Source organism: Stegostoma tigrinum, chromosome 17 (genome assembly GCF_030684315.1).
Source record: "Stegostoma tigrinum isolate sSteTig4 chromosome 17, sSteTig4.hap1, whole genome shotgun sequence".
Taxonomy (NCBI): Eukaryota; Metazoa; Chordata; class Chondrichthyes; order Orectolobiformes; family Stegostomatidae; genus Stegostoma; species Stegostoma tigrinum.
Window position 1 is genome coordinate 18,600,449 of NC_081370.1, and position 17,338 is coordinate 18,617,786.

General features: G+C 43.8%; 1 protein-coding gene across 3 annotated transcripts; it reads right to left on the reverse strand.

Moving 5' to 3' along the window:
- Window positions 1-108: 108 nt before the first annotated feature.
- Window positions 109-13,014, reverse strand: tmem258 (transmembrane protein 258). Of its 3 annotated transcripts, none has more exons than XM_059652012.1 (4): window positions 12,783-13,014; window positions 8,346-8,455; window positions 3,276-3,427; window positions 109-266 (listed from the first exon to the last, which is right to left on the reverse strand). In XM_059652012.1, exons 1-3 carry the CDS (start codon window positions 12,783-12,785, stop codon window positions 3,301-3,303), a joined length of 240 nt encoding a protein of 79 aa, XP_059507995.1. In that variant the 5' UTR covers window positions 12,786-13,014; the 3' UTR covers window positions 109-266; window positions 3,276-3,300. The 3 variants fall into 3 exon arrangements, with proteins under 3 accessions (XP_059507995.1, XP_059507994.1, XP_059507993.1); XM_059652011.1 differs by lacking the exon at window positions 12,783-13,014 and adding an exon at window positions 12,604-12,776; XM_059652010.1 differs by lacking the exon at window positions 12,783-13,014 and adding an exon at window positions 12,556-12,776.
- Between the last annotated feature and the right edge of the window lie 4,324 nt (window positions 13,015-17,338).

A 17,338-nucleotide genomic window follows, 5' to 3' on the forward strand; every position in this document is an offset into this window, starting at 1 on the left:
GCACAACATCGAGGGCTGAAGGGCCTGTACTGTGCTGTAATGTTCTATGTTCTATGTAACCCTGCGAGTTCAGCATGAAATGTTTCAGAATAACAGGAACACAAAGACTAAAGTTTTTCTCTTTTGTTTTTATAAGAACATATTCTGTACAAAATCCAGGTGCTACTCATGGCTCTTGAAAAACTGCTTCTGTGAAAGCCGGTGATATGAGACGACAGTGAAGTCACCGTGGAAATGGGAGCTCCTGCTGGAATGGTCCCTCTTTTCTAAAGAGGAGAGAATGTATACAATGTTAAAAACAAACTTTGTGTATTTAGTGTCTTTAATGTGTAAAAAAAAAGTTCAACTTGCTTTGAAAGAACAACAAAACTTGAGTTAGAGGATTATTTCTTTCTGTTCAACCTGTGTAGAGATGTTGACATCTCTGGAGCAGGATGGGCCTGAACCTGTGGGTCCTGGTTCAGGGGTATAGAATATCCTTTATTGTCACTTGTACTCCAATAGAAAGTATACACGTACAGTGAAAAGTTTTTAAGAATGGCTGCCTTTTAATGGCACCATCTTAGGTATAAGTTGTAGGGCTGGCACAGTGGCTCTGTGGTTAGCACTGCTGCCTCACAGCGCCAGGGGACCAGGGTTTGATTCCACCTTCAGGCGACTATGTGGAGAATGCTGGTTCTCCCTGTGTCTGTCTGGGTTTTCTCTGGGTGCTCCAGTTTCTTCTCACAGTCCACAGATGTCCACAATCCCCAATAGGTGGACTGGCCATGCTAAATTGCCCATAGTGTTCAGGAATGTATAGATTTGGTAGGTTATTGGGGATGGGTCTGGGCGGGATGCCTGGAGGATCTGTGTGGATTTGTTAGGCCAAGAGGCCTGCTTCCACACTGTAGGGGATCCTATGATCTTTTATGAATACAACCACTACACCACAGGTTAAGCAATAGTTAGCTGTGGCGACTATACCGTTTAGTAAATGGTTAGTTTTAAGCAGTAAAGAGGTGGAGGAGTATAAAGGGGACAATTTTAGAGTGCAACATGGTAACGATCACTTGAGCTGCCTATCAGAAAGAAGGAATGCATAAATATGGGAGACTACAGAACAGAAAATTCAAAGGTTTGGCACTGGAGGGCATGAAAAATGAGGATGCAGCCAGGAAATTTACATAAAAAGGACTAAAATAAAACAACCAGTTTATATATTAACAGCAAATGTCTATCAGAGATGAGATGGAAAGGAAAGAAGCACAACTCATGGAGATTGCTCATTATAAGACCATAAGACATAGAAGTGTAAGTAAGGCCATTCACCCCATCAAGTCCACTCCGCCATTTAAATCACAGCTGATGGGCATTTCAACACCACTTCCCTGCACTCTCCCCGTAGCCCTTGATTCCTTTTGAGATCAAGAATTTGTTGATCTCTGCCTTGAAGGCATCCAACGTCCCGGCCTCCACTGCACTCTGCGGCAATGAATTCCACAAGCCCACCACACTCTGGCTGAAGAAATGTCGTCTCATTTCAGTTTTAAATTTAGCCCCTCTAATTTTAAGGCTGTGCCCACGGGTGCTAGTCTCCCCGCCTAATGGAAACAACTTCCTAGCGTCCACCCCTTCTAAACCATACATTATCTTGTAAGTTTCTATTAGATCTCCCCTCAACCTTCTAAACTCTAATGAGTACAATCGCAGGATCCTTAGCCGTTCATCATACGTGACACCTACCATTCCAGGGATCATCCATGTGAATCTCTGCTGGATACGCTCCAGGGCTAGTATGTCCTTCCTGAGGTGTGGGGCCCAAAATTGGACACAGTATTCTAAATGGGACCTAACTAGAGCCTTATAAAGCCTCAGAAGAACATCGCTGCTTTTATATTCCAACCCTCTTGAGATAAAATTAACATTTTCTCAAGTCTTCTAAAGGCAAGGCTCTCGTGTCTGAACTAACAAATCCATTGGTAAAATCAGATACGTCTTTTTCCCCCTCCAGTTTCCTCCCCATTTATTCTAGGGATATTGACTTGCATTGGACAAGTCTCAATGTTGGCAGTTCTTCAGAATGTATAACATGGCCACCTTCCCCACAAAAACATATGATGTGAACTGCCATTAGAAAATTTGACAAAATACAGTGCAACTGAGACTTTAGGTGTTCAGAGTTATCTATTCCAATTCCTATTCTCAGAGCACCAAAGCCAGTTATGGAACTCTGCAACACAATGAAAAAGCAACCAGCGCATATGCTGATCTAGGTCAGTCTGGTGTGACTGGTTCAGGCCCTTACTAGGGAGTCGACTTATCAAATAAGTTCCCAGTGCTGACATTCAATGCCTTTTCCACCATCATCTCCTTTATCACATTGCATCACACAAGATCAACATCTGAATACAGGATACACTCTTTGCCCTATGCACCCTTACCACTAATGAGGTGGAGAATCAAAAAAAGGTGAAACTATCTCCAATTTCTTTTCTTCCCACTCCAACACCCACTACTCTCTATATAACTAGTCAGAATTAAATACAATTTGCAATATGAAATTGCACTGGAACAGCCCATAAGGACTGCATGCCCATGAGAGTTATTACCACCACCAGGACTGCTGTTCTGAATATGGGTAATTCAAGGGTATTTTACCCAGCCATTTCCACTTAATTGTTCATGAACACCCTTTCAGAGAGTGACTGACAAGCTCATGACTATAAATCATTATTTTTGCCCTGCAGAGTTGGCAGAGAGAAAAAAATCATTTAGAAACAGCACACAGTTTTCAAAGCACAATTTGTAAGTCTTTTGAGAGATTACTTTTCTTTTTAAAACTGCACGGTTCAGGTAAAAAGGTCAGCTTGCTTTACTAATTCTAAGTTAGGAGGGTAGTATTTGATTCCAAGTTGGCCGATCCCAAATAGTGGGAAACAGTTAAGTGGGGTTCCCACATTCTAGCACTATTCAGGAACTTCTGCTGGCAAATGAGCAGGCACACTTGACATCAGATGACAAATGAATTTCAAAGCCTCCAGTGTCAAACACTCTAGATTAAATTCTAAAATTTACAACTGCACCAAATATCACTGAGTAGGCTGTACCAATAGACACATCTGCACACAAACACCATTGATGTGGGGTTATGAAAGGGCTGTGTTGTCGTCAAGTGGACACCATGTCAATAAACTAAGACACTAATATCATGTGGTATACATGCAATTTCACTGCTGCTCTAAACAACATTACTTAGAATCAAGTGCTCTTAAAAAGAAACAACTTTTCCTTACCTTCCCCACACACTCCCAGCTGCCGTCATACATAAATCCCAACCCACAGGAGAAGGAAAAGTACTCCAAATCCCATGAAGAGAGATGCCACTAAAGAAATCAGCAATTCTTTGTAGACATCCCTTGTGTATTTGGTACTTGTCACCTCATAGCTAATGCAATAATTCAGGAAAACTAATTAAGGATTGAATTTAGTTTCTACAGTTTGGACTCAAGTGGAATTATTGCACGTCAATGAGCTATCATTGCAGATTCAGAAAAATCTTCTCTTTATAGACTATGATATCTCGGAAGAGATGCTTTATCTGGATGTAGGAATTATACCTTGCAATACAGTGTTGCAACGACTAGAGCATAACCGGGCTTGTGCCTTTAACACTAACTGGCACCAAAGATTAACTGAGAAAAATTTTTATAAACGCGAGATCTGCTTGTAAATCCCTGGCTTCAATGTTGGAAGAAAACATCAACATTTACATTGCAAAAAGTACATCTCACCTCAGAAGTACATACAGACATTCCACAAATCAAATTTAACACTTCAGATAAATTCCACTCTTCACTTCTCCAATATTCCCCATTTATTCTGAAGTCAGTGCTTCAGACTGAAACATGGTTTCACAGCTCAGTGCCATTCTGCACACAATTATGTGTAAACAATTGTGTAAACAGACATGGTGTGGTTGTACAGCACAGAAATAGACCCTTTGGTCCAACTTGTCCATGTCGACCAGATATCCCAAATTAGTCCCATGTGCTAGAATTTTACCCATCCTTTCAGCTATACAAGAGGATAAAGTCAAAGCCTGATCCTATGACACACCCAAAGCATACACAAGCATTACCAGACAAGGACATGTTGACTGTGCCTTCACCCACATGCACAGCCCAAGTACAAAGGTTGAATACTGCAAGCCACTCCAAAGATCTGAACTAGGGAACCTAGGAGCCATTCTATATTTACAATACCTTAACATCCAGTTACTGAGTATTTTTAAGGTTTTTGAAAATAATTTTGGATTTTGGAAAAGTGTGGACGCAGTAGGGTTGTTGTAATGGGTGACTTTAACTTTCCTAATATTGACTGGAACCTCCTTCGAGCAGAAGATTTGAATGGAGCTGTTTTTGTAAGGTGTGTTCAGGAGGGTTTCCTAACGCAGTACGTTGACAGGCCGACGAGGGGAGAGGCCATTCTAGACTTGGTGCTCGGAAACGAGCCGGGGCAGGTATCAGATCTTGTGGTGGGAGAGCATTTTGGTGATAGTGACCATAACTGCCTCACATTCTACATAGCTATGGAGAGGGAGAGGATTAGGCAAAATGGGAGGATATTTAATTGGGGAAGAGGAAACTATGACGCGATTAGACAGGAGTTAGGAAGCATGGACTGGGAGCAATTGTTCCATGGTAAGGGAACTATAGACATGTGGAGACTGTTTAAGGAACAGTTGTTGCGAGTGATGAGTAAATATGTCCCTCTGAGACAGGCAAGAAGGGGTAAGATAAAGGAACCTTGGATGACAAGAGCGGTGGAGCTTCTCGTCAAAAGGAAGAAGGTAGCTTACATAAGGTGGAGGAAGCTAGGGTCAAGTTCAGCTAGAGAGGATTACACGCAGGCAAGGAAGGAGCTCAAAAATGGTCTGAGGAGAGCCAGGAGGGGGCACGAGAAAGGCTTGGCAGAACGAATTAGGGAAAACACAAAGGCATTTTACACTTACGTGAGGAATAAGAGAATGGTCAAAGAAAGAGTAGGGCCGATCAGGGATAGCATAGGGAACTTGTGTGTGGAGTCTGAGGAGGTAGGGGAAGCCCTAAATGAGCTTTTTGCTTCTGCCTTTACGAAAGAAACGAACTTTGTAGTGAATGAAACCTTTGAAGAACAGGTGTGCATGCTGGAATGGATAGATAGAGGAAGCTGATGTGTTGAAAATTTTGTCAAACATTAAGATTGACAAGTCGCCAGGCCTGGACCAGATTTGTCCTCGGCTGCTTTGTGAAGCGAGAAATGCAACTGCTTCACCACTTGCGAAGATCTTTGCATCCTCGCTCTCCACTGGAGTCGTACCTGAGGACTGGAGAGAGGCAAATGTAATTCCTCTCTTCAAGGAAGGAAATAGGGAAATCCCCGGCAATTACAGACCAGTAAGTCTCACGTCTGTCGTCTGCAAGGTGTTAGAAAGGATTCTGAGGGATAGGATTTATGACCATCTGGAAGAGCATGGCTTGATCAAATACAGTCAACACGGCTTCGTTAGGGGTAGGTCATGCCTCACAAACCTTAGAGTTTTTTGAGGATGTGACCAGAAAAGTTGATGAGGGTCGAGCTGTGGATGTGGTGTATATGGACTTCAGTAAGGCATTTGATAAGATTCCCCATGGTAGGCTTATTCAGAAGGTCAGGAGGAATGGGATACAGGGGAACTTAGCTGCCTGGATACAGAATTGGCTGGCCAACAGAAGACAGCGAGTTGTAGTAGAAAGAAAATATTCTGCCTGGAAGTCAGTGGTGAGTGGGGTTCCACAGGGCTCTGTCCTTGGGCCTCTACTGTTTGTAATTTTTATTAATGACTTGGATGAGGGGATTGAAGGATGGGTCAGCAAGTTTGCAGACGACACAAAGGTCGGAGATGTCGTTGACAGTATAGAAGGCTGTTGTAGGCTGCAGCGGGACATTGACAGGATGCAGAGATGGGCTGAGAGGTGGCAGATGGAGTTCAACCTGGATAAATGCGAGGTGATGCATTTTGGAAGGACGAATTTGAAAGTTGAGTACAGGATTAAGGATAGGATTCTTGGCAGTGTGGAGGAACAGAGGGATCTTGGTGTGCAGATACACAGATCCCTTAAAATGGCCACCCAAGTGGACAGGGTTGTTAAGAAAGCTTATGGTGTTTTGGCTTTCATTAACAGGGGGATTGAGTTTAAGAGTCGTGAGATCTTGTTGCAGCTCTTGGTTAGACCGCACTTGGAATACTGCGTCCAGTTCTGGTCGCCCTATTATAGGAAAGATGTGGATGCTTTGGAGAGGGTTCAGAGGAGGTTTACCAGGATGCTGCCTGGACTGGAGGGCTTATCTTATGAAGAGAGGTTGACTGAGCTCGTTCTCTTTTCATTGGAGAAAAGGAGGAGGAGAGGGGACCTAATTGAGGTATACAAGATAATGAGAGGCATAGATAGAGTTGATAGCCAGAGACTATTTCCCAGGGCAGAAATGACTAGCACGAGGGGTCATAGTTTTAAGCTGGTTAGAGGAAAGTATAGAGGGGATGTCAGAGGCGGGTTCTTTACACAGAGAGTTGTGAGAGCATGGAATGCGTTGCCAGCAGCAGTTGTGGAAGCAAGGTCATTGGGGTCATTTAAGAGACTGCTGGACATGCATATGGTCACAGAAATTTGAGGGTGCATACATGAAGATCAATAGTCGGCACAACATTGTGGGCTGAAGGGCCTGTTCTGTGCTGTACTGTTCTATGTTTCTATGTTTAACTGACAATATCAGCATCCTGAACATGCAGTGCCCCAAGGTGTTTCACAGGAGCATCATAAAGTAATCCTTGACACTGAGTCCCCTTTAAAGGCAGATAATCAATAATCAGGGAGGCAACGGCCATGTGGTATTATCGTTGGACTGAGATTCCACAGACCCAGGTAATGTTCTGTGGACCTGGTTCAAATCCCACCATGGAAGATCATGGGAGTTTGAATTTAATAAAATATCTGTAATCAAGAGTCTACTGATGGCCATGAATCTATTGTCAATAGTGAACTAGATGGGAACTTTCCCCCCACTAATGCCCTTTAGGGAAGGAAACTGCCATCCTCATGCGGTCTGGCCTACACATGATTCCAGATTCACAGCAATGTGGTTGACTCTTAGCTGCCCTCTGGGCAATAAATGCTGGTCTAGACAGCAACACCCTCAGGTAAAGGAATTATAAAGACAGCCTGGACAGAGAGATGGAGTTTTAAGAATGCTTTGAATAAGGAAAGAACAGCTAACAAGTTGAGGGAGAAAATTACACAGTTTAGGACTTAGGCATCTGATGATACATCCTAGAGAAGTGGAATAATTAAGAACTGTGATGCTCAAAAGGTCATTAGATAAATGCTGATATGAGGTTATATTGCTAAATCAGAGCCAAGGCAAGGGCCCTTTGATGAAGGTGGAAACAAGAATTCTTTTTAAAAAATAAGATAGCACGGCTTTACCAGGACCCAATGCAGATAATCAAGTATAGGGTGATGGATGAACAAGACTTATTATTAGTGAAGAAAACAGACAGCAGAGTTTTGAGTACCTCAAATTTACACAAGGTACAATTCTGGAAGCTGGCAAACAGTATATTTGAATAGTTTGGGGTAACAAAAATTAGACAAGGGTTCCAGCAATAGATAAGCTGAGGTGGGGCACAGATATCCCAGCAGTGGACATAAGCAACTTTGGTCACAGCATAGGTGTGGTCAATAGCTCAGCATAGCAGCAAATATGACAAGGTTGCGAACTGACTGGTTCTGTCTCAACCAGTTGCTAGGAAGACAGATGAAGTTGGTAGCTAGGAAACAGTTATAACGCGGACTGATCACATTGGTTTAGGTCTTCCTAATATTTAACTGGAGGGGAATTTCTGCTCATTCAGTAACGGATGGTGTACAAACAGACTGGCCATCTAGCAACAGTGGATGAGTTCAGAGCTGATATTTAGAGACAGTGTTGTCAGCATGAAAGCCATTCTTTTGGATGGCATCAAAGCACAGCAGACAGATGAGAAATTAGCTCATGTAGCCTCAAGAAGCTTTCCCTACAAAACTCCAAAACAAGACCATAACCTCAACTTCCAATTCTGACATGACTGCTCATCCTCTCAGCATGACAACTGCTATGAAAGGCTGCCACCCAAAAAAGTAAACCATGGTGAAAGTTGAAGACCTTATTTGAACCATGGGAGAACCTTCTGCCCATTGGTTTATATCTGAACTTCAGACCCAGCGAAAGGTGAATAGGCTAGAACGTTTGAGTCATACAGCCATCATTATTTTTTTTTCAAGCCAGTCATGGTCTGAAAAGGATACACGAAGAACCATGCAGTAAAGAACATCCCTATTGCAAGAAGAACTACTGTCAAATGTGGGAAGACAGCAGGGTTGACTGGGCTTGTATATCTGGTCATGGCCTCCAGCTCCTGAAAAACAAAAATGCATGTCCAATTAATATACTATAAGCAGTGATATATTCGGACCTTGCCCAAAATGCAATTCTTCATGTATCAGGTTAGACAGTTATCAAAAAAGATCTCTGGACTATTGAAAGCATTATTAGAAAAGGCAATACTGTCTTCAAATTGCGTACATGGATATCAGCTATCAGTAGTAAACGAACAAGAATTAGAGATTTACTATACAGCAAAAGACCTTTCAGTGCAATTCATGGTGTCACCAAATAATCATCCAGTTTACTCCTATATTCAAGCCCCTGATCTGTAACTGTCGAGTACAGTACCTCAAGGACATCTTAAAATGTTGCTTGCGTTTTTGTCTCTACTACACTTTCAGGCAGGGAGTTCCAAGTCTTCACCATTCTCTATGTGAATAAGGTTTCCCACAATTCACCTCTCTTATCCTATATCTGCATCATGATGACAAATCCCTCAACCAATGGGAACAGAGCTTCCTATCCTCTAGAGCTCAATTTTATACACCAATTAGGTTTCCTTTTAGCTGCATCTGTTCTAAAGGAAACAATTCAAGCCTATTTAATTTTCCTCATTAAATTTCTTCAGTCTGTGCAATATTTGCATAAATCTCCTCTGCACCCTCTATATACAAAGACATCTTTCTTAAAATGATAAGCGACCAGTACTTTAAATAGTATTCCAGCTAGTGTCTAACCAGAGATTTATACTATTCCATCATAAACGTCTTAACTCTTACATTTACTGCTTTAGTTAATTGAGGACTACAGCTGTTCAAGGTGGCAGTTCACCACCACCTTCTCAAGTACAATTCAGATAGGTAACAAATGCTGGATAGCTAGCAAAGCCCACATCATATGAATGAATTTTTAAAAATTAAAGTATCCCAGTACCCTTCCTGACCATTTTGTTTGCCTGTCCAACCATCTTCATGATCTTTTAACGTGTTTGTCAAGGACCAAATTATGATCAGCACTTCTCAGTATGCTATCATTATAGAACATAGAACATTACAGCACAGCACAGGCCCTTCGGCCCTCGATGTTGTGCCAACCTGTCATACAGATCTCAAGCCCATCTAACCCACACTATTCCATGTACGTCCATATGCTTATCCAATGACGACTTAAATGTACCTAAAGTTGGCGAATCTACTACCGTTGCAGGCAAAGCGTTCCGTTCCCTTACTACTCTGAGTAAAGAAACTACCTCTGACATCTGTCCTATATCTTTCACACCTCAATTTAAAGCTATGCCCCCTCGTGCTCGCCATCACCATCCTAAGAAAAAGGCTCTCCCTATCCACCCTATCTACTCCTCTGATTATTTTATATGTCTCAATTAAGTCACCTCTCAACCTTCTTCTCTCTAATGAAAACAGCCACAAGTCCCTCAGCCTTTCCTCGTAAGACCTTCCCTCCATACCAGGCAACGTCTTAGTAAATCTCCTCTGCACCCTTTCCAAAGCTTCCACATTCTTCCACTTCTTATTAATGCGGAGACCAGAACTGTATACAATACTCCAAGTGCGGCCACACCAGAGTTTTGTACAGCTTCACCATAACCTCTTGGTTCCGGAACTCGATCCCTCTATTAATAAAAGCTAAAACACTCCGTGCCTTCTTAACAGACCTGTCAACCTGGGTGGCAACTTTCAAGGATCTGTGTACATGGACACCGAGATCTCTCTGCTCATCTACACTACCAAGAATCTTACCATTAGCCCAGTACTTTGCCTTCCGGTTACTCCAACCAAAGTGCATCACCTCACACTTGTCTGCATTAAACTCCATTTGCCACCTCTCAGCCCAGCTCTGCAGCTTATCTATGTCTCTCTGCAACCTACAGCATTCTTCGTCACTATCCACAACTCCACCGACCTTAGTGTCGTCTGCAAATTTACTAACCCATCCTTCTACGCCCTCATCCAGGTCATTTATAAAAATAACAAACAACAGTGGACCCAACACCGACCCTTGCGGTATACCACTAGTAACTGGTCTCCAGGATGAACATTTCCCCTCAACTACCACCCTCTGTCTTCTTTCAGCAAGCCAATTTCCGATCCAAACTGCTATATCTCCCACAATTGCTTTCCTCCGCATTTTGTACAATAGCCTACTGTGGGGAACCTTATCGAACGCCTTGCTGAAATCCGTATACACCACATCAACCGGTTTACTCTCATCTACTTGTTTGGTCATCTTCTCAAAGAATTCAATAAGATTCGTGAGGCACGACCTTTCCTTCACAAAACCATGCTGACTATCCTTAATCAGTTTATTCTTTTCTAGATGATTATAAGTCATATCTCTTATAACCTTTTCCAGCACTTTACCAACAACTGAGGTAAGGCTCACTAGTCTATAATTACCAGCGTTGTCTCTACTCCCCTTCTTGAACAGGGGAACCACATCTGCTATCCTCCAGCCATCTGGCACTATTCCTGTAGACAATGACGAGTTAAAGATCAATGCCAACGGCTCGGCAATCTCCTGCCTGGCTTCCCAGAGAATCCTAGGATAAATGCCATCTGGCCCAGGGGACTTATCTATCTTCACCCTCTATAGGATTTCTAATACCTCTTCCTTGTGAGCCTCAATCCCACCTAGTCTAGTAGCCTAGTAGCCTGTATACTTCCTTGCCATATTAACCTTCCTCAAATACACAACCTTATACTTTTATGGATGACTTCCACTTACCACCGTTCCATCCATCCACCAGTCCAATGACAAATTCCTGCAGTCTACAACCTTCTTCCTTACCAACCACATGGCAAATGTTAGTATCATCTTCAGGCTACCTGATATTAACGAAGGGTCACCGGACCCGAAATGTTAACACTGTTTTCTGCTCCACAGATGCTGCCGGACCTGCCGAGCTTTTCCAGCAACTTTGTTTTTGTACCTGATATTAACCCCAACACTGGCGTCAAATCATTGATACACAGCATGAAAAGGAAGGAAACGAGCACCTAGCCTTGCAAAACCTCATAAGAATCAGCCATCCAAACAGAATACCACCCTTTGCTTGCTGCCTCCAAACCAAATTTGATGCATCTGCCTTACAGCCAATGGACTTTTGCAACCAATCGGCCACATACAGCCTTATCGAACAGCAACTCATATTCCGCCGGTTGCAGGAACAGCAACTCATATTCCGCCTGGGAACCCTGCAGCCATATGGTATCAATGTGGACTTCACCAGTTTCAAAATCTCCCCTTCCCCTACTGCATCCCTCAACCAGCCCAGTTCGTCCCCTCCCCCCACTGCACCACACAACCAGCCCAGCTCTTCCCCCCCACCCACTGCATCCCAAAACCAGTCCAACCTGTCTCTGCCTCCCTAACCGGTTCTTCCTCTCACCCATCCCTTCCTCCCACCCCAAGCCGCACCCCCCGCTACCTACTAACCTCATCCCACCTCCTTGACCTGTCCCTCTTCCCTGGACTGACCTATCCCCTCCCTACCTCCCCACCTACACTCTCTCCACCTATCTTCTTTACTCTCCATCTTCGGTCCGCCTCCCCCTCTCTCCCTATTTATTCCAGTTCCCTCCCCCCATCCCCCTCTCTGATGAAGGGCCTAGGCCCGAAACGTCAGCTTTTGTGCTCCCGAGATGCTGCTTGGCCTGCTGTTGTTCATCCAGCCTCACATTTTATTATCAGAAGCTCTGTTCAAATTCATATGAACAAATGCACCACCCTCGCTGTTACCTCAGAAAAAGTTCAATCGGGCTAGTCAGACACAAACTTTAGTTAACAAATCCATTGACTTTCTTTGCTTAATGTGAGTTTTTCTAAATGAAGTCCCTCAGAATTGTTTCCAATTTCGCAGCCCATGACATATTTAGTCTAAGCTGGGGATCCTTCTAGGAGTTTAAACTCTGTCTCCTATTATCATAAAGTGATTTAATGTCACATTCCTCCTCCCGATTGCATAATGTCTGCCTAATACCTTTCCTGCGAAAAGTAAACATTGTAAGTGACTGAACCAACGTCCTACCCCTTCAGGTATACAGGTTATTTATTGTTGTGATCTTTACGTTTTTGACAATATGCACATTAACATTAGTGAAATTACAATCTCACTCTATCAAGAAGCAGGACGGGATCAGCGCGGAGCGGGGTCACACTCGCCTCCGAGACGGGACCAGCGCGGAGCGGGGTCACACTCGCCTCCGAGACGGGACCAGCGGGGAGCGGGATCTCACTCGCCTCCCAGACGGGGCCAGCGCGTAGCCGAGTCTCCCTCCCCACCGCCCCTTCCATCTCCCATTTAATCCGAGTCAATTCCCCTCTCACGGTCGAGGTCTCACCATTTTTGCTCTTTTTAGGCCACGTAGCCACGCGGAAAGTGCGTCACACACTAAAACGCCGCTGTAACGCGTTCTGGGTAGTGTAGTCTCTTATTTAAAAACTCACTGATGCTTCCACTTAAAATACCACTTACACACCAACAGGACACTTTAATAGTTTGAAAACAAGGCAGAATTCGAATGTGAGTACGGAATGATCTTTGCCGTTCCACGCATCGATGAGTGACTACAATCCCCATGGAGCAGTGCGGCTGTTGCACACGCGCAAGCAGCAGATCCGGGTTAATCACGTGAGTGTCTCGCTGATACGGAGAGCCCATATTGTCATTCAAGCTGAACCATGAGAGAGTTTGCAGGCGCTATTAGAACATGAGCACAGAGGTTCCTTGGTGTTCGCTAGCACCCTAGAGCAGATTGATAGATGAGCAGGGGAAGAACGTACCCAACGCTGCCCTCATCTTGATGACACCTTTGTGTGCGGTTGCACCACGTTGTGCATAGACCCTCAGTAGACAAACACCAAGTGTTACCATCTACTGAGATTCCACCAGTCTCTGCTGTTGTGAAGGATGACATTCGCCTCAATGCAGTGGAATACTCCAAATAGTTGGACCGTTCCATATCACCTGACATTTGTGGAGAAATTTGCAAAGATAAACATGTTGACCACAGGTTCATCAGGAAGTGGTCAGCACGCTGCGTTCTCGAGACCCTGCCGGAAAACGAGAGGGTAGATCCTGTCAAGTTGTTAAAAACCAAAAGAACTGCAGATGCTGCAAATCAGGAACAAAAATAAAGTTGCTGGAAAAGCTCAGCAGGTCTGTCAGTATCTGTGGAGGAGAAAACAGAGTTGACGTTTCGGGTCCGATTCTGAGGAAGCATCACCGGACCCAAAACGTTAACTCTGTTTTTTTCCTCCACAGATGCTGCCAGACCTGCTGAACTTTTCCAGCAGCTTTGTTTTTGTTCCTCTCAAGTTGTTTCCTGAGCAGACTGTCAAACTTATTTGCCAGAATGTTCAACAAGCACCAAGACCTGCCTTGACTGGTGGTGAGAAGGGCATCTGTGAGATCCTTCATGTATGCACAGAGATAATGGGAACTGCAGATGCTGGAGAATTCCAAGATAATAAAATGTGAGGCTGGATGAACACAGCAGGCCAAGCAGCATCTCAGGAGCACACTGAGATGCTGCTTGGCCTGCTGTGTTCATCCAGCCTCACATTTTATTTTCATGTATGCACAGACTGTCTATGCCACTACTCACTGCCTTCAAAGCAGTGAAGAAAAATGCAGTGGTTTTTGTCAAAGTTTTTCCCATCAGCTCCGTGACACAAGACTCTGTTCTACAGTCTGGTCCCTGGAACACAATGAGACAAATGTTTACTACATATGGAGGACTTGATGAAAGACACTCTGATCTGCCCGAGGCTTGTTAGTCTTCCAGAGCAAGGAATTGACTCAGACTGAGTGTTGCAGACTGGCACATTCCAAGGTCCAGGTCTCCGTGCTGAGAGGAGCACTAAAGCTTGGAGCAGCTCTAAGCTGCAGTGGGGGGAAAGACTACCATCTAAGGTCTTTCTGCCAAAATACAATGGGGTCTGTTCATTTATTGGACCCTTCTGGTCCCTCAAATATATGTAAATAGTATCTTGCATAAATAAAAACTGCTTTGGGTTTATTGGAGCTGTCAGGAAAGTCAGATTCCAATGTTTCTTTGTTCTCCATAAGCTATGACTGTACCAAATCGAACTGCTTTAGTGTCTATGTCTGTATATGAAGTTTTTTTTGTGAATAGAGTATATTTTTGAAATGAAAATGTCGTTCTTCTTGTGATACATGAGATCTTGCTGTGTGCAAAATAATACAATAGCAATCATTGTATTTCAAATGCATTTTATGGGAAGTATTTTAGAAATTTTCTCAAAGCTGCAAGAGCAGTTGATGCCAGAGAGTTTATTTGACACCACAAGTTTACGTACAAACAACAAACTCATTAGGAGCAGGAGTAGGCCATGTGGACTCTCAAGACTGCTCTACTATTCAATGTGACTGATGTAATTGCAACCTCAAATCCATTTCCTGTCTATCCTCTCAACTTTCAAGAATCTCTATCTCTGTCTTAACAATATCCATAGGGTCTGATTCCAGTAGCTTTTCAAATAAAGAGTTCAAAAGACTCACAACACATGGAAAGAAAATGGTGGCTCAGTGGTTAGCACTGCTGCCTTACAGCACTAGGGACCTAGGTTCAATTCTAGCCTTGGGTGACTGTCTGTGGGGCTTTCCTCTCAGTCCCAAGATGTGTAGGCTAGGTGGATTAGCCAGGATAAATTGTCCTGTGATGCTTAGGTTTAGGTTTAAGTGGGTTCGACATGGAGAAATACAGTGGTAGGGGAATGAATCTAGGTGGGATGTTCTTCAGAAGGGCAGTATAGACTTGTTGACAAAATGGCATGTTTCCACACTAGGGGTTCTATGATTCCAAAACAAATTGCTTAATCTCTGCTTTGAATGGGTGCCTCCTGATTTTTAAACAGTGACCCCCTGGTACTAGAATCTCCCATAAGAGGAAACATGCTCTCCATATTTACCCTATCAAGATCCCCAGCAGATACAAGTCCAGCATGTCCAAGTTTTCCTCATAAAACAACCCAGGAACAATCTGGGAATTGGTCTGGTTCACATTATGTGAACTACCCCCAATACATTTATATACTTTGTTAATACTCCAAACATTAATCCAGGCACATTTTGGCTGTAAAACCACAGCATAACCTCCCGACTTCTGTAAACCAAAACAAAGAACTATGGATGCTGGAAATCTTAAACAAAAACAAAAAGTGCTGGAGAACCTGAGCCTGTCTATCAGCATCTGTAGACAGAGAAACAGGGTTATGTACATGTGTCCAGTGTACATTCATCAGAACAGGAGAGCGAAGGGCGACTAGAGTCAAAATGTTAACATTATTCCTATGGCTACAGATGCTGCCAGACTTCTGAGATTCTCAAGCACTCTGTTATTGATTCCCACTTTTGTAATCAATTCCCTGTGATAAATAGTAGCATTCTATGAGCTTTTCTATTTATTTGCTGTACTTGCATACTTAGTTTATGTAATTCATGCACAAGGACACCCAGATCTCTCTGCATCTTGGAAGTCTGCAATCTCCCCCCATTTAGATAAATTTTTTTACTCTTACTGCCAAAATGGACAATTTCACATTTTCGCGCATTATATTCCATTGGCACACTGACATCTTTGCCAACTCACGTAACCTATCTGTTTTTGTAACAGCCTTAAATCTTCTTTACAAATAATTTCTCTTGCCAAGAAAAAGTGAAGTTCAAGTAACCAGTCAACCTTATTAGCATAGCTCCAGTGTAAATACTATTGTAGTGCAAGGGATTAAGTGTGACTGTGATATGCCAGTGAGACTCGATCCACATAATCATAGGAAGTGAGGCTTTGTCATTTGATCTTGCTCTCTCTTGCACCTTGGTAGCACACTGATGCCACTCTAAGATTAAAAGTTAATGTTTTCCTTATCTTAGAAGACTCTATAGATATTCTTTAGCAGCTAATGAGACCAAAAATATTATACCCCCCTGGGATGGGGGAGTCCAGAACAAGACAGCATATGTTTAAGGTGAGAGGGGAAAGATTTAAAAGGGACCTTAAGGGCAAGTTTTTCACGCCGAGGGTACGGAATGAACTGCCAGAGAAAGTGGTAGCAGCTGGTATATTAACAACATTTAAAAGGCATTTGGTTGGGTACATGAATAGGGAGGAGAGATAATGGGAACTGCAGATGCTGGAGAATCCAAGATAACAAAGTGTGGAGCTGGATGAACACAGCAGGCCAAGCAGCATCTTAGGGGCACAAAAGCTGATGTTTCGGGCCTAGTCCCTTTATCAGAAAAGGGGGTTGGGGAGAGGACTCTGAAATAAATAGGGAGGTGGACTGACGATGGATAGAGGAGAAGATAGATGGAGGGGAGAATATAGGTGGCGAGGTAGGGACGGGATAGGTCAGTCCGGAAGGACGGGCAGGTCAAGGGGGCGGGGTGAGGTTAGTAGGTAGGGAATGGAGGTGCGGCTTGCGGTGGGAGGAGGGGATAGGTGGGAGGAAGAACAAGTTAGGCAGGCTTGGATGAGCTGGGCTGGTTTTGGGATGCGGTGGGGGAAAGGAGATTTTGAAGCTGGTGAAATCCACATTGATACTATTGGGCTGCAGGGTTCCCAAGCGGAATATGAGTTGCTGTTCCTGCAACCTATAGTGGCATCATTATGGCACAGCAGGAGGCCCAGGATGGACATGTCGTCTAAGGAATGGGAGGGGGAGTTGAAATGGTTCACGCCTGGGAGGTGCAGGTGCTTGGTTTCCCCAGTGAAGAGGAAGCCACACCGGGTACAGCAGATGCAGTATACCACATTGGCGGATGTGCAGGTGAACATCTGCTTGATGTGGAAAGTCATCTTGGGGCCTGGGATGGGGGTGAGGGAGGAGGTGTGGGGGCAGGTGTAGAACTTCCCGCGGTTGCAGGGGAAAGTGT

Excerpts from the sequence above, each read along its gene's own strand:
- tmem258 (XM_059652010.1), bottom strand. The coding sequence starts at position 12,735 with ATGGAAGGGGCGGTGGGGAGGGAGACTCGGCTACGCGCTGGCCCCGTC. Across the intron at positions 8,456-12,555 it reads CCGTCCTGCTTCTTGATAGA|GAGCTGGAGGCCATGACCAG; the intron begins GTGAGATTGTAA and ends TTTGTTTTTCAG. Across the intron at positions 3,428-8,345 it reads TTTACTGCATGGTTCTTCGT|CTATGAGGTGACAAGTACCA; the intron begins GTATCCTTTTCA and ends TTATTGCATTAG.